Source organism: Chionomys nivalis, chromosome 5 (assembly GCF_950005125.1).
Source record: "Chionomys nivalis chromosome 5, mChiNiv1.1, whole genome shotgun sequence".
In the NCBI taxonomy this organism is placed as follows: Eukaryota; Metazoa; Chordata; class Mammalia; order Rodentia; family Cricetidae; genus Chionomys; species Chionomys nivalis.
This window is the reverse complement of record NC_080090.1, coordinates 28,171,466-28,199,367: the sequence shown is the minus strand read 5'-3', so window position 1 is coordinate 28,199,367 and position 27,902 is coordinate 28,171,466. Positions and strand designations below refer to the sequence as shown.

At 41.3% G+C, this 27,902-nt stretch overlaps 1 protein-coding gene across 9 annotated transcripts in view; it reads left to right on the top strand.

Annotated features, from left to right (window-relative positions):
- The window catches only part of Erc2 (ELKS/RAB6-interacting/CAST family member 2), an 893,871-nt gene that overhangs the window by 393,417 nt on the left and 472,552 nt on the right, over nt 1-27,902 (top strand). For all 9 annotated transcript variants that reach the window (XR_009057130.1, XR_009057128.1, XR_009057129.1 and 6 more), the window contains one exon: nt 16,274-16,411. Coding sequence is in view for 6 of the 9 variants with exons in the window: in XM_057769470.1 (XP_057625453.1) it covers nt 16,274-16,411 (138 nt within the window). In the remaining 3 variants the exon portion in view is untranslated. The remainder of the gene's footprint in view (nt 1-16,273; nt 16,412-27,902) is intronic.

The window sequence follows — 27,902 nt, the reverse complement described above, 5'->3', positions numbered from 1 at the left end:
AACATCTCTGTGAGTCATTTAGTTAGACATTTAAAACACGTCACACGCATTCTGGAGACACTCAACAGGGAGCTAAGTGAATGAGGGAATAAAGGACAGAAGAGGCAAATGCTCCAGTGTTTGCTGAGTTCTCAGTCATGGTATTACCAAGGATCAAAAGTTTTGCCATCAGGAGGTGGACAGCTTTGTGAGCTGCGCCTGTGAAGCTGCTAGCTCAGAGGTTCTCAACCTGTGGGGTACGACTCCTTTGGGGGGATCTAACAACCTTTTCACAGGGTTCGCATATCAGATGAGTTCATTACTGTTCATAACAGTAGCAAAATTACGAAATTACAGTTACAAAGCAGCAACAAAAATAATTTTATAGTTGGGGGTTACCACAACGTGAGGAACTGTATTAAAGGGTTGCTGCAGCTGTTCCCTGTGTTATTTATTTATTTATTTAATTTTGGTTTTTCAAGACAGGGTTTCTCTGTAGCTTTGGTGCCTGCACTGGAACTAGTTCTTGTAGACCAGGCTGGCCTTGAACTCACAGAGATCCGCCTGCCTCTGCCTCCGTAGTGCTGGGATTAAAGGCGTGCGCCACCAGCCACCACCACTAGCCTGTGCTTCTTGTCTATAGGGGTGTGGAGGGTGGGCAATTGGTGTTGCAGTTTTCCCTGCTGATCTTTGTTCACCTCTTTGTTCAGCTGTTACCTTCCTTGCTGAGCGCCAGTTGCACATAGCTCCAGACCCCAGCCCTCCATTCCTCAGGCCTGGTTGGTTTTTCCTTAGCCCTTGGTACTTTCTGGCACCAAACTGTACTGTGTTTAGTCTCCAACAGCTGTGAATTCGACTCCTACTTTTCCACCTGGCCCTAGGCAACTCTTTTTTTTGTTTGTTTATTATTAAAGATTTTTGCCTTCTCCCCACCACCACCTCCCATTTCCCTCCCCCTTCCCCATCAAGTCCCCCTCCCTCATCATCCCTAAGAGTAATCCGGGTTCCCTGCCCTGTGGCAAGTCCAAGGACCACCCACCTCCATCCAGGTCTAGTAAGGTGAGCATCCAAACTGCCTAGGCTCCCACAAAGCCAGTACGTGCAGTGGGATCAAAAACCCATTGCCATTGTTCTTGAGTTCTCAGTAGTCCTCATTGTCCGCTATGTTCAGCAAGTCCGGTTTTATCCCATGCTTTTTCAGACCCAGGCCAGCTGGCCTTGGTGATTTCCTGATAGAACATCCCCATTGTCTCAGTGTGTGGGTGCACCCCTCGCGGTCCTAAGTTCCTTGCTCGTGCTCTGTCTCCTGCTCATGATTTGGACCTTGAGATTTCAGTCTGGTGCTCCAATGTGGGTCTTTGTCTCTGTCTCCTTTCATCGCCTAAATGTTTTTCTTTGGGTTCACCTTCTTAATTAGCTTCTCTAGGACCACGCATAATAGGCTCAACGTCCCCTATTCATGGCTAGAAACCAAATATGAGTGAGTACATCCCATGTTCCTCTTTTTGGGTCTGGCTCACCTCACTCAGGATAGTGTTTTCTATTTCCGTCCATTTGCCTGCAAAATTCAGGAAGTCATTGTTTTTTACTGCTGAGTAGTACTCTAATATGTATATATTCCATACTTTCTTCATCCATTCTTCCATCGAAGGGCATCTAGGTTGTTTCCAGGTTCTGGCTATTACAAACAATGCTGCTATGAACATAGTTGAGCATATACTTTTGTTGTATGATAGGGCATTTCTTGGGTATATTCCCAAGAGTGGTATTGCTGGGTCCAGGGGTAGGTGGATCCCGAAATTCCTGAGAAACCGCCACACTGTTTTCCAAAGTGATTGCACAAGTTTGCATTCCCACCAGCAATGGATGAGTGTACCTCTTTCTCCACAACCTCTCCAGCAAAGGCTATCATTGGTGTTTTTTTATTTTAGCCATTCTGACAGGTGTAAGATGGTATCTTAAAGTTGTCTTGATTTGCATTTCCCTGATCGCTAGGGAAGTTGAGCATGACCTTAAATGTCTTTTGGCCATTCGAACTTCTTCTGTTGAGAATTCTCTGTTCAGCGTAGTGCCCCATTTTTTAATTGGGTTGATTAGCCCTTTATGGTCTACTTTCTTGAGTTCTCTATATATTTTGGAGATCAGACCTTTGTCTGTTGCGGGGTTGGTGAAGATCTTCTCCCAGTCAGTGGGTTGCCTTTTTGTCTTAGTGACAGTGTCCTTTGCTTTACAGAAGCTTCTCAGTCTCAGGAGGTCCCATTTATTCAATGATGTCCTTAATGTCTGTGCTGCTGGGGTTATAGGTAGGAAGTGTTCTCCTGTGCCCAGGTGTTGTAGAGCAACTCTTATCTGTAAAACGGATCACGTCACCAAGTGAGAGGCTCCTCGCAAGGATTCAGTCAGCAAGCACAGTACCTGAGGTTTGGGGGAAACCCTTGTAGACTACATTAAGTGCTTGTTGCTCAGGGCTCCCCTTTCTTTCCCCTGTCTTTCACATTCAGAGGAGATGGAATCAGAGTGAGCATTTCAGGGGAGGAGCTTGAGGCTCAGCATTTAGACCTAGCTAAATCTGGAGAGCAGGTCTGGCCTGTTTGTCTACACAGCCTTAAATTCATTCTCCCCGCCCTTTCCCCTTCTCTTCTTTTCTTCCTTCTACCCATCTCCGTTTTGCTTCCTGTTCTTAATTTGTTTTCAAAGAAAATTACCATGACTGCCCGTTTATGGGATTGAACAGGGCTTTCCACCCCCAGTCAGAGTTTGGCTGTCGTTTGGCTTCCTTGGTATTCCCCTGTATCTCAGGCCCATGGTATTGAAGCAACGGTTTTTTTTGGTGGGTACAGTTCTACATCTGCAACTGATTTTGCCTGCAGATGGGCTCGGACAGAAATAATTAGCCACTTGCCCCTTTTTGTGAGGGTGCAAGTGGCCCCTCTTGCCAGCAATTACTGAGCCTAGGAGAAGAAGAAGCCTGGGGGGGGGGGACTGGAAAGTTAGGCGCTAGAGCAAGGTTCTCAAGTTTTTAAAAGTTGCAGCTAGCTTTTCCTTTTACTGTTGGATTTGAAAGTATGCCCACTGCCTTGGAAGAGACAAGCACTCTTCTCAGAGAGCGGCACCTCAAGTCCTCACTCTTCCTCCCTACGTTTATTCTGGGGCTCATTTGAATGCGCTGTGTGTTCTCAGCGCTGCCTTTGGTTGTGTAGCTCACTTGTGCTACACGCTAAGCAAATGTATACAAACACCGAGCTGCTCTCCTCCGGCCTTTGTGCCTCGCAGCAGCAACTTCCCGTCTTCCGTGCCTTTGCAGACAGCGCTGCAGTGACTTGGCATGTGGTACCTTCGGATCCATGTGGATCTGGATCTCTTCCCTCCAGTGTGGCCTCTGATTAGGACAGCATCCAGCGGCATTAGGGGACTTGAGCAGTCTGTTAACAAATCAAGTTGTTGATTGCCATCCTCAACCATCTATCCCTGGGATTCAGAAATTTGTCTGTGGGGAGCCTGCCTCGGACAATAAAGGAACAAAACACGTTCTGGCTCTTAATGGGAAACAAAAGTGCTTAAACCAAAGCAGACTGCTTCTTTAAATATCCAATTGCCCAGCAGGGCCGCTCTCCCAGGGAAGTTTAAGGAGCCCTGTATTTAATTGGGAAAAGAAGCTGGGTTTGTGTTTTCTTCAGTGTCAGCCTAGCAGATGCGATTGGATTTTTGACACTTTGCAGAAGACAGACTCCTTTCCATTAGCCATGAATGTAGGGCCTGCATCATTTATTTGACTTTGTAAATTCTGCCTGTGCTGTAATCGGACCTCTGAAACACAGATGCTGACTGCAGGAAGGAATGAGGGACCTTCAATTTGAAAGGAAGAAAACGAAAAGCTTTCTTAACCATTTCCACTCATCTGCCTGGGTCCAGTTTAGACCCCAGGCCCTTTTATGGGGATTTAAATGCAGAGGTGGGACATTTACACCAAAGCTCCCTTTCTAGAATCGACTGGGTGTGTTGCTTTTTGTGGGAATCCGTTATGTCCTCAGTTTTTGTTTTCATTTTCAGTCTCCAATGTGTTTCAAGCAAAGGCAGATTATCTGTAGAATATTTATTAGTAGCTGGTGACATCGCCTTGAAGTAGCTTATGAGAGAGGTTTCAGATTGTGCACGAAATGTCGTGGGATAATGCTTTCTACCTCCTCAGACCTCTAAACCATAGCTTCAATGACTGGAAGCTAGAGAGAGCATTGTCTCTTTAATGTTTTAAAGAAGATAACAATTGAGTTATAAATAGGTCAACTCTATTATTTCTCTTCCTCATTTAATATACAAATGTTTTGGTTCCAGTGTTTGGTGTTAGGAAAAATCTTAAAACGAGCTGCTCCGCCAACACAAAAGAACTCCTATCAGACCAAATCAAACGAAGTTAAATGCCCATGTTTAATAGATGACACACTCCTGGGTGGCCAGGAGAGCATGGCGAGAGGAAGACGGAGGGAGCACACACGCAAACCCAAAACCACGTGTTCCTCTTTCTGGCGCAAGCTTAAATACCCTATGTGGTCAGGGCTTGGCAGGCTGGGAATTGGAGTCCAAGCACAAAGCGCTTGGAAGGCTTGGAGTGACACTTCTAACTCAATATTAGACTTGGAAAAATTGACTAGATTAAGTCACATATAGCACTAGTTCATCAGACAGATTGTGGAACCAACCAAAAGTGACTCTGGTCCTGGGCTCAAAGACTCTTATAACTAGGTATCCAAATAGTTCTCATATGCCAGCAAGCTGGAATCCTTAGCATTATAGATATTTTATAGTTTAATAGTTAAATATAAATATATACAAATACATATGTGTGTGCATGTGTGTGTATATGTATATAAATTCGCCGCTGTGTTCTTCATCTCAACAAACTGGGAAACTGGAATAGGTGACCCTGCTGGCGTCACTGACTGCTGTCAGTTGTGTGTTGCCTGTGTTTGCATGTCTCTACCTCTTAGAGGCTGCTGAATTTCTGTCTGTGACCTTTTGGTCTGCTCATTCCCTTGATTTCATGAGGAATGTTACAAACTGTGTCTGTATTGTTAAAGGTGGTATAGCTGCTGGTAAGGTGCCTGTATCCCTCCCTGTAAGTTACCTCCTCACTGCTGATCCTGCCCAACAACCCTAATGAGACTCATCCAGTGTCCCCCACACAAAGAACAGACACCTCAAAAACAAAACAAAAAGGCATGATGAAAATAGAGGGGAGGCTAGTTGAGAAGAGGAACAAAAGAGGGTCCTGGGGACAAATATTATCAAACCACCTTATGTTCTTTTGTGAAAATTTCAGAATGAAACCCACACTTATGCATGGTTATCATATTATTACAAATATGCTTAGACTCTTGAGAAGGGATTTAACCTTAGCCTCATGCAAAAAGATCATTTGTAGTAATTCTTTGCCATTCATTTGTTACATAGTTAGGAGGAATATTAAAGACGGCCAGAGTTACTGAGTAGCAGGTGTGAAACTCACAGAGAGCACAGGCCATTGTTTGAGTCAGAACTGCAGGTAAGGTAATACATATGGAAGAAAGAAATCCAATTAAAGTGAAGGGCTGCTGGGTGCCTGGGAAGCATACTTCTTCAGAACTGGGCTCCTTGGGGTTCAAGGCTGGGCCCAGCCGTACCAAGTAGTAAAAAATCAAATGTATAGATCATAAGAAAATAATAGGAAGTTAAATATGGGTTATGCTCAAATATCTAAGTATAGACATGTTACTGCTCACTTATACTTTTTTTCTAAGGTGAAAATAAAAAGTTGGCTTGCAAGTATTTCAATTCTTGCATGTCAATTAAGAAGAGCGCCTTCATGTGTAGATGGTGTGGTATAGAATGCACTTTAATCTCCTTCACAAAGATTGCAATTTGAAAACAAACTGCAGTCTAGGGCCAAGTTACTTCGCAGGTTGTGTCAGTAGTGAAATTCGTGCACACCAAGTTTTAGTCACATTGTACTGTTTTTTGATTTTTTCCCCCCATCTACCACAAAATACCTTCTACAGTCACCAGTACTATTGCTTTGGTGGTTTCTATCTCTAGCATCTGTTACTGTGTTTTTAAGGTGGAACATTTGCTGTAGGGGACAGAACAGTTAGCATGAAGAATACTAACCAACAGCAAAATAAATTGTCTGCAAATAATGAAGTCGGCTCCTTGAAGAATGTCCCTTTTTTCGGCCTGGTTCCTGTCCTTCCTCTGGGGAAGTATTGGATTTGTATTAGATTTGGGGAGAGAGAGTCAGGATTTTGTTTATTTAGGAACTAGATTTAAAAATCCAAAATTTGACTTGTTCTAAACCTGCCTGTCTCCAGTGAGTCTTACAACAGTATGGTTGGCTGGGTATGTGAGGGGGATGTTGATGTGGTTTCTTGTCCCAGGAAGGCAGTTCCTGCCAGGTGAGTGTTTCATAGAGTGCACAGTGTGCTTTAAGTTGATGAACAGTTTCGTAAGTGCTAGAGTGGTTATTGTCACCCAGTTTCGTAAACACTTTTAATTTCACATTAATCTCTTCCATTGTTCTTAAGCTTCAAAGAGAAACATCTTATGTTTTTCTCCCTCACATGTATTTTACATGTTTGGCTCTCAAAATTATATAGTCTTTTTAAAAAGCAAAAGCCTGTAGACAGTCAAAATTAAAAACAGTAACCATGAATAAAATAATTCTCAAAGAAGACCCAAAGTCTTCAGCCTCTAAAAGTAAAATCAAATTGTGAAAAGGCATGGCTTGAAGTAATTTAAATGACACAGTTTTATAGCTGTCTTAGTATGACCTTGAGAAAATATTTCCTAAAAGGAATTCTCCCTTAAATAATTCTTTCAGACAAGGTCTTAGGGAGCGAGCTCTCTTGAAGGAGCTGTTTTCTTTGATGCTGCTATTTCCCTGCAAATTCCCCAGGACAGAATATTTGGTTTTAACTTAAGATAATGAAAGTAATTTTCCTTTGAGAACTAGGTTTTCTGCTGAAATGCAAAGCCTGTCTGCAGGTGAGATTTGATTTAATCCTTTGAGTACTTAAGAAGCATTCCTGAGACAGTGGCCAAAAAAGTGACAAGATTATCATGTCGTTTATTGACAGTGTGGGGACAAGAAAAGACCTTTTTATGCAGAGTTTAATGATTTTTTTGAAGTGACTTTAATGTCAATTTTTTTTAGTTACTAAAGCAGTCAAAGATTAGCAGTCTCAAGTTGTAAAGTTTGTTGCAAATGAATTTTAGTGTAGGGATCAAGTAGCGATAAAGTAAGCATGGAAGACAGGCAGTATCTTGTCAACTAGATTTCAAATTTCAAATAGAGTTGCAGTAGACACAATTGTGCAAGGCTAAAAGGGAGCCCACCTGAGAAAATCTGAAGGGAATGGACACATTTGGGGTGTCAGAGTCACCTGTGAATTGTATGCGATTTTAAAGGTTTATTTTTAATATATTTTTCTGCGTATTCGTTATTTCCTTTTTAATTCTTTTTTCTCAGAGTGTTTTGCATATGCTAATAAACAGAACACTTGCTGATGTCAGATACTATTAGAATAAACAAAGAAGACTATAACAATAAAAGCTCTGCATGATTGAAATTTGCTCCCAAATTGTATGACACATATAAGCCACTGATTTCCAGGTCAAATTAGCATCATAAAAATGTTTAATCGTGTCCTGTTAAATGTGTATGTAAGTGTACTTTTGCTGTATGCAGTGATTCCCTGCATGAACTTTACCTTTTATTTGGGGGGACAAAATATGAAAGAAATAATACTTTGTACCTTAAATTTAATGAGTTATACGACTTTTATGTGGAAAACTAACAAAAGTAATTTTTTCCATCAGTCTATTCAGTAAACATGAATTTCTGTGACATTAGGTGTCTCCCTTCACCAGGCCTCCTGTGTCCTCTCTGCATTGTTGCTAGCCATGGCCAGAGCTCCCACGAACTTGTCCGCCTTGTGAGCTTTGACTCCTTCCACCATTGAGTATCACTGGAGGCTGCCTTGGACTCTGCCATTTTGTCATTGGAGTTTTGAAGAATGTTCTGTTTTAAACAATTTGGGGATGTTTTAAATTTACTGCTTATTCATTTATGTCTAAAGAAAAAAATTACACAAAATTCCATACTACTTGAGAACATACTGTCTTGGTTAAGGGTTTGGGTCACATTTTAAAATTAGTTTTAAGAAAAAGGAAATCACGAATGCTCTGGAATCCAGAGAAGTGCCAAGCGTGGGAAGCAGTTGTCCCTTTTTATTTTCAGGTACCTTACCATGGGGTCAGGCTGCGGATGGCAGCAGCACTGGGGTCCTTTAGCTTTGGGTGATGTGCCTTGGGGAACGGCTCCCTTTGCGGTGCCTCCACATCTGCAAAGCCTCTGGCTTTGGTGAGCTGGAATTGTGCAGTATCTCAAGTATTCCACAGGGTGTCACGATGTGGTTGTTCTCAAAAAGATTGTCTGCGAGGAAGTCATTTGAGCAAGCTTTACCCAGTATTTAAAAGGTCATTTTTTTTTTTTTTGTCTTCAGTCAAGGAAGAGTTACTGTAGGCCTACTGTGTTTCCATGATTGAAAATATGCAAATATTAGTGAGATGATGCAAATCTTTATTCTGTTTGGCATCATAGCCAGCCCCGTACTTTTCATTATAGTGAGCTTCTTTGAATGGACTTTCCATGGAGTTTTCTTCCATTTGCGAGTGATTCACAGAGAGAAGGTCACCTTCTGCAAACCTGTTCTTTCCCTACTTTTCCGCTAGACCCTGACTCCCTTCCTTCTGCTATCTGGTGGCAATGTGTTGGTGCAGGAAGAGAGCTGGGAGCCTCCGCTCTGCAAGGGATCTGAAGAGTTAAGGTATAGCTGAAGCAGGAGTTAGACATCTCGTGGCGTGAGCATGAATTTTCACTCCACCAACTTTTTAGATTGATTTCAATGGTGAGATTTTTGAGAGTAAATGAAATAATCCATTTTAACAAAAGGCTTCTCGTGGTTTTCAGATCTGGATAAGATAGCATAAATTCACTAAGTCCACTTAGCTGAACAGTAAGAGTAGTCATAAAAAACTCTGAAGGCTGGCAGGAAGGAACCCTGTGGGGGACATGCTAAGCAAATCTTGCAGAATGCCTTGGGCTTTCATCCTGTCCCTGTGACTGTCTCAGGACCCTGCAACAGGAAAGGATGGAGGGAAGACAGGGAGCGATGGAGAGAAGGAGGAAGGGAAGGAGACTCGGGATTTTTAGTAGCTATCTAGTCAACCCACAAAATGTCACCAGCAAAAAGCAGCAGGCCAGCCTGTCAGTCATATCTTGCCTGCTCTAAGTGGTGAGCTCAGGACGCCGGTGACAGCTTTGTCAGAAGAGCCCTGACAGGGCATCCATCACAAGTGACTCAGGGAAGTCCGAGGGAACATGTCTGCTTTGTCAGCACCAAACAAGGGGCACAGTGCCTGAGACGATGGAAAGACACCCCCCAAAAAAAATTAAAGCACATCAAATGTTACACTCCATGCCTAGAAATGTCCTGGATGCAGTAGGGAATCATACAGTGTCATAAGATACCATTACAGAAGAAAAATCTAATATTCATATAGAATTCAAGAGAGGAGAAAGAATATGGAGCTAAAAGTACTTGAAGAGGTAACTTGAGGACTTAGTAAAAGATGAAATGCTTCCTGGCTTTGTCAAAAGACGTAAACCTACTTGATATGGGAGGTGGTGTGTTGACAGAGGTTTCTGTCCGGCCTGGTCCCACAGTTGTTCAGTCCAAAGAAACTCACAGAGGTCTACATTACTTATAAACTGGTTGGCCTATTAGCTCAGGCTTCTTATTAACTCTTATAACTTACATTAACTCATAATTCTTGTCTGTGTTACCATGTGGCTTGGTACCATTTATCAGCCAGGCATTGTCATCTTATTTCCTCTATGTCTGGGTGATGAATGCAGTCTGAGTCTTTCCTCTTCCCAGAATTCTCCTGTTCTTGTTGCCCCGCCTCTACTTCCTATCTGACTGCTGGCCAACTAGCATTTTATTAAAACAATACAAGTGACAGGGTACAAGACCATTGTCTCACAGCAGTGATGTATGTTGTGAATATGTTTTATTGCCATTGGTTAATAAAGATTCTGCTTTTGGCCAGTGGCTTAACAGAGTGAAGCCAGGCTGAAAGCGATGCATAGAGAAAGTAGGCGAAGTCATGTAGCTGCCATAGGAGACAGACACCTCTGCTGGAGCCCACTGGAAACTTGCCAGTAAGCTGCAGCCATGTAGGGATACACAGATTAATAGAAGTGGGTTAATTTAAGATATAAGAGTTAGCCAGAAATACTCTTAAACTATTAGCCAAACAGTATTGCAACTAATACAGATTTCTGTGTGATTATTTCGGGAGTCTGGGCATCCAGGAAACGAACAAGCAGTCTCTGCCAACAGTCACTGGTGCAAAGATGATCAAGCCTTACATCATCAAACTCAAGGAAATACACACCCAGGCTTTATTAATTAAGCCTCTGAAAATTAAAGTGAAATCTTCAAGCAGTCACAGCCATAAGACTCTGTGTGTCAGGAGACCACCGGTGGAGTCTGAACCCTTAGGCCAGAGAAATTAGCCTTGTACTTTTTAAATGAGAATCCTAAAAATGTCAAGTACAGTTTCTCTGTCTTGTGAAATGTTCATCAGGAATGAGGGAGAAGAAAGCATTCTGACGTAAGGGACAATAATGAGTTACTTGTTAATAGAACTAATTAATAGTATCAAATCTTTAAGACTTGGTGAAGGAAGTTCTCCGTGGAGAAGGAAATGCTAACAGAAAAAAAAAAGATTAGAATTTCTGACAGGTAAGCTGGGAGAATATAGAATGCTCTGTTGTGATGGTTAAAGACAGATCAGCATATACAGAGCAAAGATGGACTTAATTTAGTAGTTGTGCATGTCAGCCTGTGACGATCAGCCACATTTCCCTAGGCTTTGGTGCACTTCCTGAGAAGCATGTGGCTGAAGAAAGCTGTCCCCCTTGTGGTAGAGAAGAGAAAGAAAGGAGTACCAGGTCACAGAATTCCTTTAAAGGGTGTGCTGGCTAAGTTTTTGTCAACTTGACACAGGCTAGATTTATCTGTAAGGAAGGCAGGAACCTCAATTGAGGAGATACCTCCATAAGATTTTGCTGTAAGGCATTTTTCTTAATTAGGGGTTGATAGGGGAGGGCCTAGACAATTGTGGGTGGTACCATGCTTGGTCTGGTGGTCCTGAGTCCTTATAAGAAAGTAGGCTGAGCAAGCCAGTAAGCAGAACCCTTCCATGGCCTCTGCATCAGCTCCTGCATCCAGGTTCTGGTCCTGTTTGAGTTCCTGAGCTGACTTCCTCCACTGATGTACAGTGTGGGAACCCAATCAATTGCTTCCTCCGCAACGTGTTTTTGACCATAATATTTTATCACAGTAGCACCACCACCCTAACTAGGACAAAGGACATGTTCCAGTGACTTAAAACCTCCTAAGGCTTCCCTCCTACAGTACCACCTTCCCTCAGCCTTGAGGCACAACTTTTATTTTTGTTTTGGTTTGTCGAGAAAAGATTTCTCTGTGTAGCCTTAAGCTGTCCTGGAATTCACTCTGTAGACCAGGCTGGCCTTGAACTCACAGAGATCTGCCTGCTTCTGCAGTGGAGTGCTGGGATTAAAGAGGTGCATCACTACCACTTGGTGGGAAAAAACATTGGACATATTGTCCTCTTGGGAGCCATTGAAGGTCTAAGTTAGAGCCACTGTCTACATACTGTGAACCATCAGTCTCCTAGTGAGTTTCCTAAATCACAGTTGGTTGTTGAGGTAAAGGGAATGACAGCCTCCCTTGTATTTCTCAGGGTGTCATCTGCAGGACAGGTCTTTGACTTGATGCACTCTCATTTCTATTTTTACTTTTTCTATGGGCACTTTTGTGGTTTTGCCAGAAAATAAAAACAAATAAGCGGCAGAAATTGGCCAGATCAGTGACCTGGGCCCTTTCCCTGCGGTCTTCCGGCAGCTCTAGCCACAGGTTTGCATTTCAGGCTATAGCCTACCTGGAGTAAATGTTTATGTGTGGCGTGAGGGTATGAAGTGGCATTTCATTGAGGAAGGCATGTGTGGAAGCACATTAAGATCACAGCCAGTATGGAAATCAGAGTAACAGTACACCTGCCAGAGTCACTAAAATCACAACTAGTGACAACAACATTGGTGACAATGTAGCTAAACCAGACTATTCTTACATTGATGAGGAAGTAAAAATGTGACATGTGGAACCTCTAGAGAGTACTTCGGTAGTATTTTCTGTAATAAAAACAACTTCCATGTGACCCAGAAATCGCATCCTCTTTGCATTTATACCAGCATAGTAAAACTTCTGTTCAAAGATAAAAACCACAAATCTGTATGTGAATAATCATAGTAAAATACTTGTAATAGCCAAAACAGGAAACAACCTGTATGCCCTTGAACAGATCCATGCTGAGAGACGCTGGCATAGTGATACAGTGGAGCGCTACTCGGAAATCAATGATAACGATTGGCAATTCGGATGAATCTCTAGGCAGTTGTGCTCAGTGCAAAAAGCCAGTCTAAAAGTTATATACACTAAGAGTATGTTTGTGTAACTTTTCAGAGTCACAAAATAAAAGGAGAAAAGTATTTATCGAGTCAGGATGGGTGATATCATTGGGTGGTATGGACCACATGTGTTAGTTTAGACTTACAGTGCTCTTGAAGGGCCTCATGCATCACCTTGAGTGGGACCCATCGAAGGGCCCTCAGGAGTGATATCATAGTCATATAGATTTGAATCTTTCTTAACTGACTGAGAGTCAAGGACTCTGACAGACACTCTTGGAGTGTAGAATTTCAGAAGTTAGCTTAAATCTATCAGGATTAGGGTTCCCTGTGATCCCTGAGGTCTGAACGCAGCCCGCCAGAGACTTTGCTCTCCAGGGATCTGCTTTGAAAGTACAGCTCTTGCTTCAGATACACAGCATGGTTACTGTTGCAGATGGCTCTGACCACAAACAGCTTTCTTCAGTAGCAGGTGCAGTCTTTCTCAGGCCTGGGTGCACAGACCTGTGTCTTACTCTATAAGTAAGTGTGTATGTGTTTATGTGTCTGTCTCTGTGAGGATATGCCATATGCCATGTGTGTTCAAATGCCCACAGAGGCCAAAGGTGGGTATCTGATCCCTGGAGCTGTACTTATAGGCAGTTTTGACCTGAGTGCTCGAACTGAACTGGAATCCTCTGCAAGAGCAGCCCGTACTCTTAACTGCTATACCATCCCTGCCAGCGCCACCTATGATCATACTTTGAAAACAATAAATCCTACTTGGCTTGAATTTTTAAGCAGGCAATTATTGAAACTTCCAGCACTGAAAACTGGGAGTTCTGCTCCACCACCTGCCTTTTAGACTGCTCCACCACCTGCCTTTTAGACTGCTCCACCACCTGCCTTTTAGACTGCTTCCTTTCCATGATTTTTCCTTCCAGGTACTTGTGTTTATTACTAAAGTTATGTCAGAAACTCTGTTCTTCACACTGTTTTGTGTTTTGTAGCCTCTTAACTTCTTTTAACAACAATTTTGTGTGTGTGTGTTGTATCTGTATGTGTGTGTATGTTGTATCTGTGTGTGTTATTGTATCTTGCATGTATGTTGTTGTATCTGCATATGTGTGTATGTTGTATCTGCATGTGTGTGTATTGTATCTGCATGTGTGTATGTTGTATCTCTCTGTATGTGTTGTATTTGTGTGTGTGTGTTGTATCTGCATGTGTGTATGTTGTATCTCTGTGTGTGTTGTATCTGTATGTGTGTATGTTGTATCTGTGTGTGTTGTTGTATCTGCATGTGTGTGTATGTTGTATCTGCATGTGTGTGTGTTGTATCTGCATGTGTGTGTGTTGTATCTCTGTGTGTGTGTTGTATTTGTGTGTGTGTTGTATCTGTATGTGTGTGTATGTTGTATCTGTGTGTGTTGTTGTATCTGCATGTATGTTATTGTATCTGCATGTGTGTGTATGTTGTATCTGCATGTGTGTATGTTGTATCTCTGTGTGTGTGTTGCATTTGTGTGTGTGTTGTATCTGCATGTGTGTATGTTGTATCTCTGTGTGTGTTGTATTTGTGTGTGTGTGTTGTATCTGTATGTGTAGCATGCAATGACTTCCATGTGGAGCTCAAACGACGGCTTTAAGAATCTTTCCTTGGCCTCCACCTTGTTTGAGAATGAGTCTGTTGACACTATGGATGCCCCCACAGGTTTCTAGGAATTCTCGTATCTCTGCTGCTATCGTGCTGTAGGTGTATTGGGGTGACAGACGTGTGCCACCAACTCAGGTTTTCTATGGCTTCTGAGAATCTGACTTCAGATTTTCACACTTGGGCCACAATCACTTTCAGCCACTAAACTGTCTCCCTAGTCCAAGACTCATTCTTGAGTTGTTTATACCACATTCCTTAATGTAGTATGTTCTTGGGTATAAATGCTTTCCCTATTCTAAATCTGCCAGTCAATCTTGTCCAAAGTATTTTTAGCTTTATTAGCACAGATGTATTGTGACATTGGAAAAGTCCCCTATCCCAGTTCAGGTCCTCCCAACTCAGGTATAGATGAATCATTGCCCCTCCCATTGTTTTTTTAAGACAGAACTTCTCTGTGTAACCCTGGATATCCCGGAACTAGCTCTGTAGACCAGGCTGGCCTTGAACTCAGAGATGTGCCTACTTCTGTTTCCCAAGTACTGGGATTATAAGCGTAAGCAACCACCACCCAGCTTTATTAATATTAATATTAATAAAAATTAATATTAATTTTTTAAATGTGCCTTGGTGTTTTGCCTGCCTGTCTGTCTGCGTGTGAGAGGATGTGAGATCCCCTGGAACTGGAGTTACAGATAGTTGTGAGCTGCCGTGGGAGTGTTGGGAGTTGAACCCGGTGCTTTTTAGAAGAGTAGCCAATGCTCTTAATTGCTGAGCCATCTCTCCAGCTTCATTGCCTTTCTTTTTAGAGCTACATTTTGCTTTGTTTTGGAGCAATGTTCGCTCTATATAGCACAGGCTGGTGTGGAACTCACTCTGTGCCCCAGGGTACCCTTAACTTCTGATCGCCTTCTGCTCCTGCCTTGTAACTCTCAGGATTATAGTGCAGGTTACCGTACCTGTCTTCTTTAGAGCCATTTGGATGATGCTGTAGTGGTCCCTCCTTTGTCCCCATCATTGTCTCCTCTCCATTTCCATGACTGCTGCCATTATTTACGTGGGCATTCCAGATTCATGTGAAAAGAATCAAGCAACCTCAGAAGTTCCTTGAGTAGCACAATGGGAAGTATGTGTTTGGAATGAGTCCCTGAGAAAGCTGGGTGCAGAATGCAAATATTTTGAATGGACTTATCTTAGAGTTGTACTGCTTTTTTTCCTTGTCATTTTAAAACCCTTAATACGAATAAATTGTTTGCATAGTGGTCTTAAAAAAAAAACCTTAGATAAGAAATACATGATTTGAAAGCAGAGAATAAAAACATGAATGATAATGGACGTAATGCCTAGGGAAGGCCCTTGCTGCTGCTGCCAGGCAGACCTTATAATCGGCTGTTTTCTGTGTTTATTTCGGGATGCAGATACTGGATAAAGTGGCTGGTTGGTTGCCAGCATATGACTTAGTTGCCAAGTGGAGTGTTTAGCACTTGTTGTGTAGGACTTATATCACAAGTCCTTCCCATTAACGGTCTGCTGCTGATAACCTACTTGGCTTCTCATGTGGTCACTTTGAAACAGCCACTTGACAACATTTGGTAAATCACAAAGTTTCTTGCTGAATAAAGGAGTGAGTGAATGACTGTATGGGCTCTGCCATACAATGATCAGCTTCCTAGTAAAGAATGGGCACCCACTCAGTGTCTGCTCAGTGAATGAATTAATCCTGTGGGAATGTTTCTCTGGTTCACTGTGGCAAACTGTGTGGACTTGAACCTTAAAAGTATGGTTAAATGGCTAGAAAAATAGAGAAGTAATAGTATTTAAATGTTTATGGGGCTTACATTTGTATGGAGAACAATATTCTGCTTATAAATAGAGCTTTATATTGATTTTATATAGACTTTAAGTGGATTAAAATCTCAACATTTTCTTGATTCTAAGTCAAATGTAAACTCATAATACTGATGTCCATAATATCATATCTTAAAAATCAATATAAAAAAGAGATGGCTTCAAGAATCTTAGCTTTGATTACTTATAAAATGTGTACTAAATATGTTTATCTTTATTTTTAGATTGAAAACTTGCAAGAACAACTTAGGGATAAGGACAAACAACTGACCAACCTGAAAGACCGAGTCAAGTCCTTGCAGACAGATTCCAGCAACACAGACACTGCTCTGGCCACACTGGAGGAAGCCTTGTCAGAAAAGGTCAGTTTAGCCTCCAAATCAGGCATTCAGAATTTAGAGAAACTAAATTGGGAGGAGTTTATACAAGTGCATGCAAATATATGTACTTTCCCTCATCCCTACACTGCCTCTTGTCCCAGCTGATTCTTAGACTTCATGTTAGCCAGGAGACTGGGCACAATGCAGCCATAGGCATTCCTTTGAAACTCAGACACAGCATCACCCTTGGCTTATCATTAAATTTTTGGTGACAAAACTCTTAGCCTGCCCCATAGGGTTGCCCACCTTCCTGATGGAGCCCTTTGTGGACAGTACTTCTGCCTCATGCTTGTCTCTTCCTTACGGTTTGCCCTCTAAGCTTCAAGTATGTCATGTTCTCTTCTGCCTCCATCAGATTGCATTTGCTTCTACTTGCTTAGGATGTGATTTTCTATGTGCAGATTTTCTATGTGAGTCTTCCTGGAGGTTGTTTTATTCAATAGTCAAGAGTGTGAACCTGGCAGATAGGTGTGTGAGTTCAAATCCTAGGTCCAGTACTCATTGTTTAGGTGAGTTAGCCTCTGCATTCCTCGGTTTTTTTTACCTATGGAATTGGGGCAATAAAAGTTCCCACCTCGGAGGATTATGTTATATTGAGAAGAAAATGTATTTAGAGCTGTCGAGAGGGGTTATTGTTGTCATTATTATTTAATAAATCATTTCTGTAGAGACAGCATGTTAGTGTTCTTGTTCTGCACTACAAACGCCCACAAACTCTTGCTGAGATTTTAACTCTTTGTGCATCTGTTTTAATGGGATTAACTCCCTCTTCATACTGAACTCCAAAGCAAGATAACATACCCTCTGTGTTTTAGTTTGCCATCTCCAGGGCTTAGCAGGATACCTTACGGGGATGCCCAATAGATACTGGATACTGGTTGAACGTTCCACCCTAATGTGGGTGGGTGAAAGCCCCAGCTCTCACAGAGTTCTCATTCTAGTGAGGGAGAAGGAGAAACAGAAAGTGACGAATTGTGGCGTATGTGGGTTTTCAGAAGGTGTTATTTCCTACAGATGGAAAGAAATCAGAGAGGGGTACAGGACTCATGGGGTTTTATGGTCAAGTTAGAGATAAGAAAATGGTGTTTAAAGAAAGACTTGATGGCAGTGGGGTGAGCCATGAGTCTTTCTGCTGGACCATAGTTTCTTTTTTCTTTTCTTTTTTTTTTTTTCGAGACAGGGTTTCTCTGTGGTTTTGGAGCCTGTCCTGGAACTAGCTCTTGTAGACCAGGATGGTCTCGAACTCTGCCTCTGCCTCCCGAGTGCTGGGATTAAAGGCGTGCGCCACTACCACCCGGTTTGGGCCATAGTTTCAAGGAAGAAGGAAGGACAATTATAAGGAGCTTGGGAAGAAGTCAGATGTTAACATCTCTCAGGGTTTTAGCAGACTGAGAATTTTTATAAGTAGGCATTGTGAAGGCAAATTTTTCTGTCTTTTCCTTGTAAAGATATAGTAAAGAAACAGTCTTTTAAATCAATAACTATAAGAGGCCATCCTTTAGGCAATAGGGAAGGCATAAGAATTCCAGATTGTAGAGAGGCCATTGACTGAATCACCTTTTTGATAGCTCTGTTACTATTCTCCATTTTCCAGATTTCTTTTTAACAGCAAATACAGGAGAATTCTAAGGGCTGGTTGATTCTTCAATATGCTGAACATCTAGTTACTCCTGTACCAGCTGTTCTAAAGCCTACAGTTTCTCTTTTGTTAAAGGCATTGCTTATCCTATATAGATTTCTTAGTTAACCATTAGGGCTGTTGGTACTTCTGAGAGTTCACCAGTGGTTGTTCTGTGGTTTTGTACAGTCGGAATGGTCAGGGAGTGTTTTTTATAATACCTTGTAACATTCTTTCCAGAAACATAAGTTGGTTTATAATTTGTTTCTGAGACTGCAGGAATGTTATTTTGGTTATTCCATTGTTGTAACAGATCACAACCCCATAGATTCACTGCTATATTAGTCACGTATGGCCTTAGCCTTCCTCTCTGTCCTTCTGGCTCTATTAATTCTACCAAACTCTTGCTTTGTTTTTCTTAAGGTAGGGTTCCAATTCTTAGGAATTGAATATCTGCCTCCTGACGAGGCCAATTTGGATGTCAAGATTCTGGAGTAATAATAGTTAATCTGTACCTGTGTCTAATCATCCTTCAATTACAATGTTATTTTTTGTGCTCTCAGCTTTGGTCTTTGATCATATATAGAAGTCTGTCAAAATATATATTTTCTATTTTCTGTTGGAATTTTTGATTCATCCTCTATGGTTATTAAATCACTCAGAGAAGTATAGTTTTTATGACAGGGACTGGATTTTCTAATTTTCCTGGGGAGATAAGTCCTCTACAGTGACTGGGAATGACTGGACCACTTTTGACCTTGGGGGATTTGAGAGGCCTCCCAAGGAGTTTCCTGTTGGTAATGGGGTGCCTTGTTTGTCTCTTTTTGATCTAATTCATTGGATCAGTATTGGCCTTTGCTGCATCTTCTGCATAATCCAGAAGATTGAGGTCTTCTATATGGGTCATTCCCAGAAGAAACATTATTTCTAGGAATGCCTTGTCTACAGTCCTTTTTTGGGTGACCTATTCGCTGCAATTAAAACATTTTGTATTTTGATATCTCTTCATACCTTTGGAATTTGCTTCTCCTACCCAAGTCTCAGTCTTTTAGTAAAAGGAATCAACATTGGCCGTGTGTAGGATCAATTTGTCCATTTGATCTGACCTTTAAGGGCCCAACTATCTTTTTGCATCCTAAATTAGCATTTTCAAAAGCCAGAGATTCAATGAGTACTCATCTAGCTTCTGAATCTGGTACCCCTATTTGTACAGCTTTAGTTAATCTTTGCAAAAAATCACTAGATGGTTCTCTTGGGCCTTGTATAACCTTAGTATATGATCCAATTATTTTTCCTCGTCTTAAATATTGTCTCAAACATTCAAGGCTGCTGTACAGAATAGAGACAAGATTTGTTCATTGTACATAGCTTGACTGCCTTGGTCAGCATGACAGCCTTCACCAAGAATTTGGTCTTGGGAGGTTTCAAAACCTCTGACTCTACCTTGATGTTCAAGGGCCTTAGCTTCCTCTCTCCAATTACACTTCCACCATAACTGTGGACCATCTTCTAATACAGCTGAGACTAATTGAAGCTAGTTATGTGGAGTTCCCTTATTTCTTGAAGCCCATGTCTTTACCAACTGCCTCACATACGGTGAATGCATGCCATAAGATACTACTGCTTGCCTAATATTTTTTAGATCTTTCATACATATACGTTCCCATTTATATTATGTATATCCTTTTGTGTATTTACTATTTGCTGACTTTTCAAAAATAGTAACAGGATAAGTAGCTAAAACTCTTGATTAGTTCTCTTTATCAATGAGAGGTACTGGCAATGTTAAGTCTTTATTATCTTTTGTCTGAACCTCATATCCTTAATTATCAATTCTGACAAGTTCTTTAATGGTTTCAAATCTATCTATTATTGTCTTTTGTAGAGTCTGAATTTCTTGACCAATGACTATTTCTAACGATATCATCAAATCAATTAATTTCTGGTTCTCATCTTGTACATATGATTTCAAGTATTTAAGTTTTTCTATTAATGGTATCTTCTCATCCTTAGATTTATTTATTTGTTTATTAGATTTATGTTCTCATCCTTAGATTATTTGGGTGGGATATAGAGTGCCTTCCAGGAGGGATGTTCTATCTGATAGCTTGTTATAACTTTTTAACATATTTTGATTGTCAGTTTCAACAGTATGAATCCTTTTAGATAATCTTTCAGTACCCTTTTGTAAGGTTTTTTTTTTAACCTGTTGTCATGGAGTGAATTTTGCCTGTCAAATTATTGTTATCATTTTCAATGGTATGGATCCTCTCAGCCAACTTCTCATTTCTAGTCTTTAACATCTATATCATTTCTAAAAGTTTCTCATTCTGGACTGTATTATCAAACCATTTCTTTAAGAATATAATATGAATTGTCAAACTAATAGCACATATGGCTAAGACTGTATACATTCAAGGTAGGTCATATACCTCTTTTAGAAATTTCTCCATAGTATAAATGAAAAGATTATTAAATTTGTGGATGGTGATATTATCTGCAATTATCAGATGATTTACTTCCATTAAAATCCTGGTTCAGATGAGAATGTTAAGGTGTAATAAGATGTGGGCCAGTAGGTGTTACAGATACACCACCAAAGGAGTCCAGCGACGCTGGAGCTATGGTCTTACTAATTCCAGTGTTGCTAACATGTGGATTTTCTAAGTAGAACTCAAAACAACCAAAATAAATGGATTTTTGTTAAAGAGACATTGGTCAGGGAAGCCCTGCAGTGGGTGTGCCAGGGCCATAGGAACCAAGGGAAGTTGCAGTAACCACGTAAGAACAGCATGTGGGATTGATAGCAAGCCTCCGGGACCACAGGAGCCACAGGAAGCTGCCGGGGCACAGAAAGTTGTGTTGTTACCACATGTGGGGTGGCAGTAATACGCAGGTTCCACAGGAAGCCATGAGCAGACAGCCGGGGCAGGAGGGGAAGCTAATTCAGGGCAGATGGGAGTTGGGAGTGCTATCTTTTCTCCCAAGCCCAGGTGGTGGCTAAAAAGCCTCAGTCAAACAGCCTTTTTAAACAAATTTGTACCCCAAATGTTGGACACCAAATGTAGCACGATTAATAAAAACCCAGAGACAGATATTGGGGTTCAACCTGTAGGTCAGAAAAGCAAAACATCCAGCTACTGACTCTTGCCTCTACCTCAGTCTGAAATGGCGATCCTGCCTCTAGGAATCAATGTAGTGATATTTCATTTGAATTTTAATAAATAAAGATCGTCTGAAGTTCAGAGAGTAAAACAGCTGCACTGATCAGCCTTACAGACCAGGCAGTGGTGACACACATTTAATCCCAGTAGCCATGCTAGTTTCCCATAGAAACCAAGCAGTAGTTGTGCACAGCTTTAATCCCAGCCCAGGACGAATATAAGATAGGAGAAAGCAGCTCTCAGACACAGTCTCATTTTGAGATTCCTGGAGGAAGAATTTCCATTTCAGACTGAGGTCCAGGTAAGAGCCACTGGCTAGCTGTTTTGCTTTTTGGATCTTCAGGTTGAACCCCAATTTCTGTGTCTGGTTATTATTAATCATGCTATACAGTTCTAACTCTATTCTAATTGGTAACTTTGACAAGTAATTTTTCCTTTTAGGCCTTCAAATCTTCTGTTGGATGAAAGAATTAGATAAAGGAGTACATCAGTTCCTTCTCTAGTCTTAATCGTGATTTGTACTGTAGGTTCGGAATTAGAAGGGCGTATCATGGAAAATCTAGTGTCCTAGAACCGCTGAGGCCATTGACAAGAAATCTTGAATAGTGTGCTTCACCCAGATCCCTTGGTCTTTGTGGCATACAATAAGTATGTAGAAGGTAAAAGAAAGGGTATAATTCTAGGTGAGGTAGACTTTAAGGTCATATTAAAGAGGTATGAGTTTATAAGTTTAATATTAAACTATAAGATTATAAATTTTATTTGAGAATCTATAAGAATATTTAGTATATTGTTTAGTACATTAGTATATTTCAGGGAAAGATATTCTTTCAACTTGGAAAAGTTATTTCTAGAGTTCTCTGTATAATTTTGTTTATAAAAATGAAATGATTCAGAGAGTACTAAAATTATGTGTTCCTGTTTCATATTTGGGTATATGTTAGTACCTTCTTACTTCTTAAAATTCATAGACTTAAAGAGATCCCATATAAATTCCATGTCATGGATTTTTGACAGGATATTATCTTTCTCCCCACTGGGACTTTTTCATTTATTTAAGTTTAAAGCCAAGGAATTTCCCAATTCTAAAACATCCTTTTGTTAACTTTTTCCTTCAAGGCCTAAGGCGGCATCAGAGAAAGAGAGCTGAGGTTAATGGGAGTCCTGCCATTCCTCTCTCGCCTTCATTGCTTCGTGGTCACTAACTGAAGCCAGTCTTTCTGCACAGCCTTACTCAGTACTGAATCACCTCGTGCACCTTTGAGTTGCCAGCCCTCTAATTTGTGGTTTTTTGGAAACACCTGGACAGGAAATTATTTAGATTGTATAGATTTCTAACTCTGGGTTCGTAGCATCTGAAATAGAGAACTAGAAGAACAATTGGAGAACTAGAAGTCAGAGAACGGGAAGAACCAGGAGGGACAACAATGAGTCAGATGGTTTAGTGGATACAGGGAGGACTGTCAGTGATTGGAGAGAGCTGGGAACTCCATGACATGGACAAAAATCCAAGACTGATTCTTAAAAATGAAAATGCTGAAGTCCAGTAAAAACACTGAAAGAATAAGCTTTGGCTTTGGAGCTAGTTTGGTTTCAAAGTCTATTTACTATTGATTTTGGGGTTTTCCACTGTGTTGACAAAACAACAACAACAAAAACCGATACAGAAGGATTTATTAGTGGTGAATTTTGTGCTAGTGTTTTAGGAAAGCAGAGAAAAGCTAGTGAAGCCATCACTGGAATATTGAACTATTTCTTCCTGTAGGTCAGAAATTTTTGGCTGTATCCAAATAATCTTGTCACCTGAGGTCTTTCCACAACACTGTTTTCTCTGTTCCTCTGCTGGGATCCACAGTGACATGTAATATTTAAGCTTACCAGAGATTCTGATATGTTGGGAAACCGCTAATTTGCCTCCCAGTTCCGCTCCCTGTTGCCGTGGTAAAGTTCTTTGACAAAAGCTCTTAAGGGAGAAGAATTATGTTTTAGCTCACAGTTGCCAGTTCTGTCCTTCATGGCAGGGCATCAAGGCGGGGGGAGCTAGAAGCAGCTGGGCACTGTTCACAGCCAGAGGAAGTAGAGGAAGAGGGCTCCAAATGCATACATGCCATTAGCTCTCTACATAATATAACCCAGGTCGTACTGCTCAGAGATCGTTCATGGCCACAAGTAAAATAGATATTTCCGTATGAATTAGTATAATCAAGATAAAAATCTCCCAAATGTATGCCCACAGGCTCATCTCTCTGGTGATTCTGTGTTATGTCAAGATGGCAATTAACGCTAAATATTACAACTCCACCTTTGTCAACTTGACACCCAGATACATCGCTTGTGAGCTATAACCTTTCTCATAAGCTTTTCTTGTCTCCCTAAGCTCATGACCATGTTATAATGTAAAAGAGTTAGTCCGACATGAAAAGTCGGCTTCCAGAGTTCAAACCCTTTCAAACTCCAATGTCTCCGAAGTGTGAGCTCCTCTACAATGAAGAACAGCTTGCACACTTTCAGGAATAAAGGCACCAAATAAACAGCGTTCCTCTTCCAAAATGGAAGAAGCAGGCACAAGAAACAGTTACACTTAAAAACAAAACACAACAACCTTGAAAAACAAATGAACAACCACCACTACCACAACAATAAAAACATCCCAAAATCTGGCAGGGAAAGCACCAAATCCTCCCACTCCACTCCTGGCATCTGTGGCACATAGTGTGATCATTTGGGTTCCAATAGACATTGGTAACCCTGCCCCTGTAGCTCTGCTGCCCTCAGCATATAATCTTGTAGGTCATTTTCCGTTCCACGCCTGCAACTCTCCTTAGAATCTATCGGATGGTCTTGGCATCTCTAGGATTGATCCTGGGGTTTCTAGGATGTCTTGGTCTTTACTTTCAGACCTGCGTGCAATGCCCCCCGAGGGCCTCTTTAGAGAAATTCTGGTGCTACCCATATTGCCTGACCTCAGATGCTCTCCATGGTCCCCTCATTCTTTCATGCCTCCAAAACAATAACACATGGGTGAATACAATATAGCTTAGTAGCCAACTTTATACAGTCTAGACTCACCTGAAAAAGTCTCAATTAGAGATCACCTAGATCGGGTTTGCCTCCTGTGGGCATGCCTGTGAGGAATATTCTTTTTCTAAATGGGCTTAATTGTGGTGGAAAGAGCCAGCTTAGTGGGGGCAACACCATTACAAGGGCTGGATCTTGAACTATAGTAGAGTAAGAAGCACGAGCTGACAAGTTAGCAAGTGTATCATTGCTCTCTGTGCTTGATTATGGATATGCTATAACTTGCTGTTTTTACTTCCTGAGAACAATGATTGTGACCTGGTGCTGTGAGCTTCAGTGAAACCGGAACACCAACTATGCCAATCCTTCTTCAATCCATTGGAACAGAGTTGTATCGGTTTCTGGGACCTGATTCTGGGGAAACACATTTCAGTGAACTCGTTCAGCATCTCTGTTTCAATTTAGACCTTCCTTTTCAGACAAACTTGTACTTTCACAAACCAGAGCCTTCAATGGGTCATATCTTGCCCTCAGGGCATCTTTTCTATTGGACTATTATAGAACAGTGTATTTTTCTTTAATAATTACCCCCTTTATTTCAACTAGCACTTTGGCTGCAAAGTTTAATTTGTTCAAGCTTCTTTTCCTCTTCCACAAACTATATGGTTTTTACAACTTTCTGCCCATCTTTTTAATTTTTTTAAACTATAGATATGAATAAGTGAAGTGACATGGAACCATGCTCAATCTGAATCCTGTCCTACCTTTAAATTTCTGCTGCCAGATAGTCTAGTTCATTATCTTTAAATTCAACTTTATTCAAATTCTCCGTACAGAAAGCCACATTAGTGGTCAAAATATCACACACATGCCCCCCCCCCAGTTCCTTATAGAGTTTTTTGTTGCTTCTAAAATCGAATATTCTCGGTCCACATTTCTCTCTGTGTTCTTGGTCTTCCCAAATCCCATCAGAATGACCTATTAGGTTCTATTACTGCTTTTCTATCCTACAGTTCCAAATTCTTCCATATTCTAGAAACAATACCCCAGCTTATTCTTTCAACAGACCCACTTCTGGCACTAGTTTATCTCTTAGTTTCTTTTCCTGCCACTGTATAAAGTACTCTTTACAGAAGCCACTCAAGGAGAAAGAACTACTCGAGTCCTTCACGGCCATCAAGTCAACATAACAGGAGCTTCAAGTATCGTGTTATGTTGTCCACAATATGAAAAAGGAAACAATACATTTGTAAAAGCTACTACTTAGTTGGTTCTCTCCCTTCCTATGATCCAGGATTCATTGCAAAGGAATGTTCCTCCCTACAACTAAAACGGCCCTTCCTGTTTCAGTTGATGAAATCAGGCTATTCCCCATAGGCATGCCGGCAGACCCATCTCCTGGGTGATTTTAGATTATGTCAGGTAACACTAACTATAAACTGCTCCTCCAGTTTAAAGAAAGGGTAGGGGCTCAATAAAGTAAACTAAGTTTCTTAGAAGTTAGATATTTGGACTGGATAGGCAGCATCAGTTAATTGTGAAGCTTGCTAACTGGTCACCCAGGACTCCTGGAAGTTGCTTCCATCCTGTCTGTGTTGCCCTATGGTTGAGACTTCGTTGCTTCTCCTGGTTTGACTCACCCAAGGCCACCTAGCTCATAAGTGAGGGAATAGAGCTGTATTAATTATTTTTCTATAGCTGGGACCTGATGGAGCAACTTGCTCATAGGTTCCTATTTATCAGTCCATCCCAAGGAAGAGGCCATGGTGGGAGAGAGCTCCTTCCATTGTGATGGCGAGGAAGCAGAGAAATGAGATACAGGAAAAATACATTCCCAAAGAGACACACCCCTCCATCCTCCAACTAGATCCTACCTCCCACTTTCCCCTTCTCTTAATAATGTCATCATATTATAATTCCATCACAGGATTAATATAGAAATCGAGCCAGTGCCCTTGTGCTCTGATCATCTGGAAGATGTTTGCAGACAGAGCAGAGGTGTGTGTCCTTCATTTCTGAGGTGTGGCTCAGTGCTGTCACCTGACGGCTGAGACTGAACATCACAAAGAGAGAACGGTTCTGATCTTGTCCTTATAAGGACATCGTGATGTAACTTCAGTAGCGTTTCCATGACAATATCATCTTTACTCTCGCTTAATTGGACATTTCCTCTAGAGCAATGTTTCTCAACCTTGTTAATGCTGCAACCCTTTAATACAATTCCCCATACTGAGTAACCCCTTCCACCCCAACCACAAATTATTTTTCTTGGTGCTTCATAACTGTAATTTTGCTGCTGTTATGAATCATAAAACATTTTAATATTTTTTGGAGATATAGGTTTGCCAAAGGGGTCACGACCCACAGGTTGAGATCCATTATTCTATAATAAGACATGGTGTAAAAAATTAGTATATTAGGAAAAATGATTAGTAAATTTTGGGGGATTATAACTATTTTTTATGGTATTGGTAACTCAGGGTCTTGCATATTCTAGGCATGTGCTGTTCTGCTGAATGATGTCCCCAGCCATAAATAAGTAAGAGTTTGCTGTCTTTGGCTGGTTGTAGACTGTGTCAAACTCTGCTTACTATTTCCCTTTATTATGGCACTAGGGGAATGTTTTTTTCTTATATTTTCCAAGAACTTAATTCAACTGTAGAAGGCAAACAAAACGATGCAACTCACTGAGTCAAAATTTTATTACTTAGGTAGGGACAAAGCATCGTGGTAGGGCATTTGCTTAGCATGCATGAGGCTGCTCTAGGCTTGAGCTCCAGCACCAGTGGAAAGTGAGATTATGCCATCCAGAAGCTCAAGAGCTCGAACCCACTGTGTTTATAAAGCTAGTCGGGTCCTGCCCCGCGGTAGCTACCTTATAGATAAGCCATTGTGGAGTCTGGATAGCAGAACCCCAGGCCACTGAAATGCGGCTCCTACCCTGTGATAGAACACAATGTGAACAGCACTGTGCAGAGCCAGATGAGTACCCAAAGAGTGTGTGCTAAGGCAAACCAGGCTCCAACAAGAATGTGGTGTCCGAATTTCTGCAAGTTGGTTGTTCATCAAGTAGATCCTGACATATAAGGGCCTTTTATTACATGGTTTAGACACCTGGCCCTCGGTAGCTGACAGTAAATTAGTTTGGTGATCAGTGAAGAAGTATTTTGTTGTACTGAATCATCAATAAGCTTTAGTGTATAATAATGCTTGCTTTGCATCTTTTTCTCTGTCTCTGCCCATGATCAGACAGTTGTGCTCAGTGCTTAAGGCAAACTTACCTACTTCCCAAATGATCTGACACCTTCTAAATGTTACCACAGTTCTTAATTTCATGACCCTTGCTTTGAAGCCAAAAGGATCCCTAATTTGAATTCTCCCTTCCATTGTCCTTTTAAAGTGCCCTGTGGTGTGGTCTGGCAGGCAGTTTGCCTGGCTCTGGGACTTAGGTGCTGCTCTTTGGAAGACTAAGCTGGCACAATGGACTTAAATCCAAACTATGTAAACTGTAAAAGTAAATAGCAAGAAATGCGATGTGAGCGGACTATAGGGCTTCTGGAAGGTTTACAGTAGGGTGATATGGTCCCCTTGGAGCTTGGAGCTTGAGGAATGTCAGGCCAGCGTATATTTGATATAGGGGTTGGGATGGGGGAGATCCAGGTGGTAGAATGGA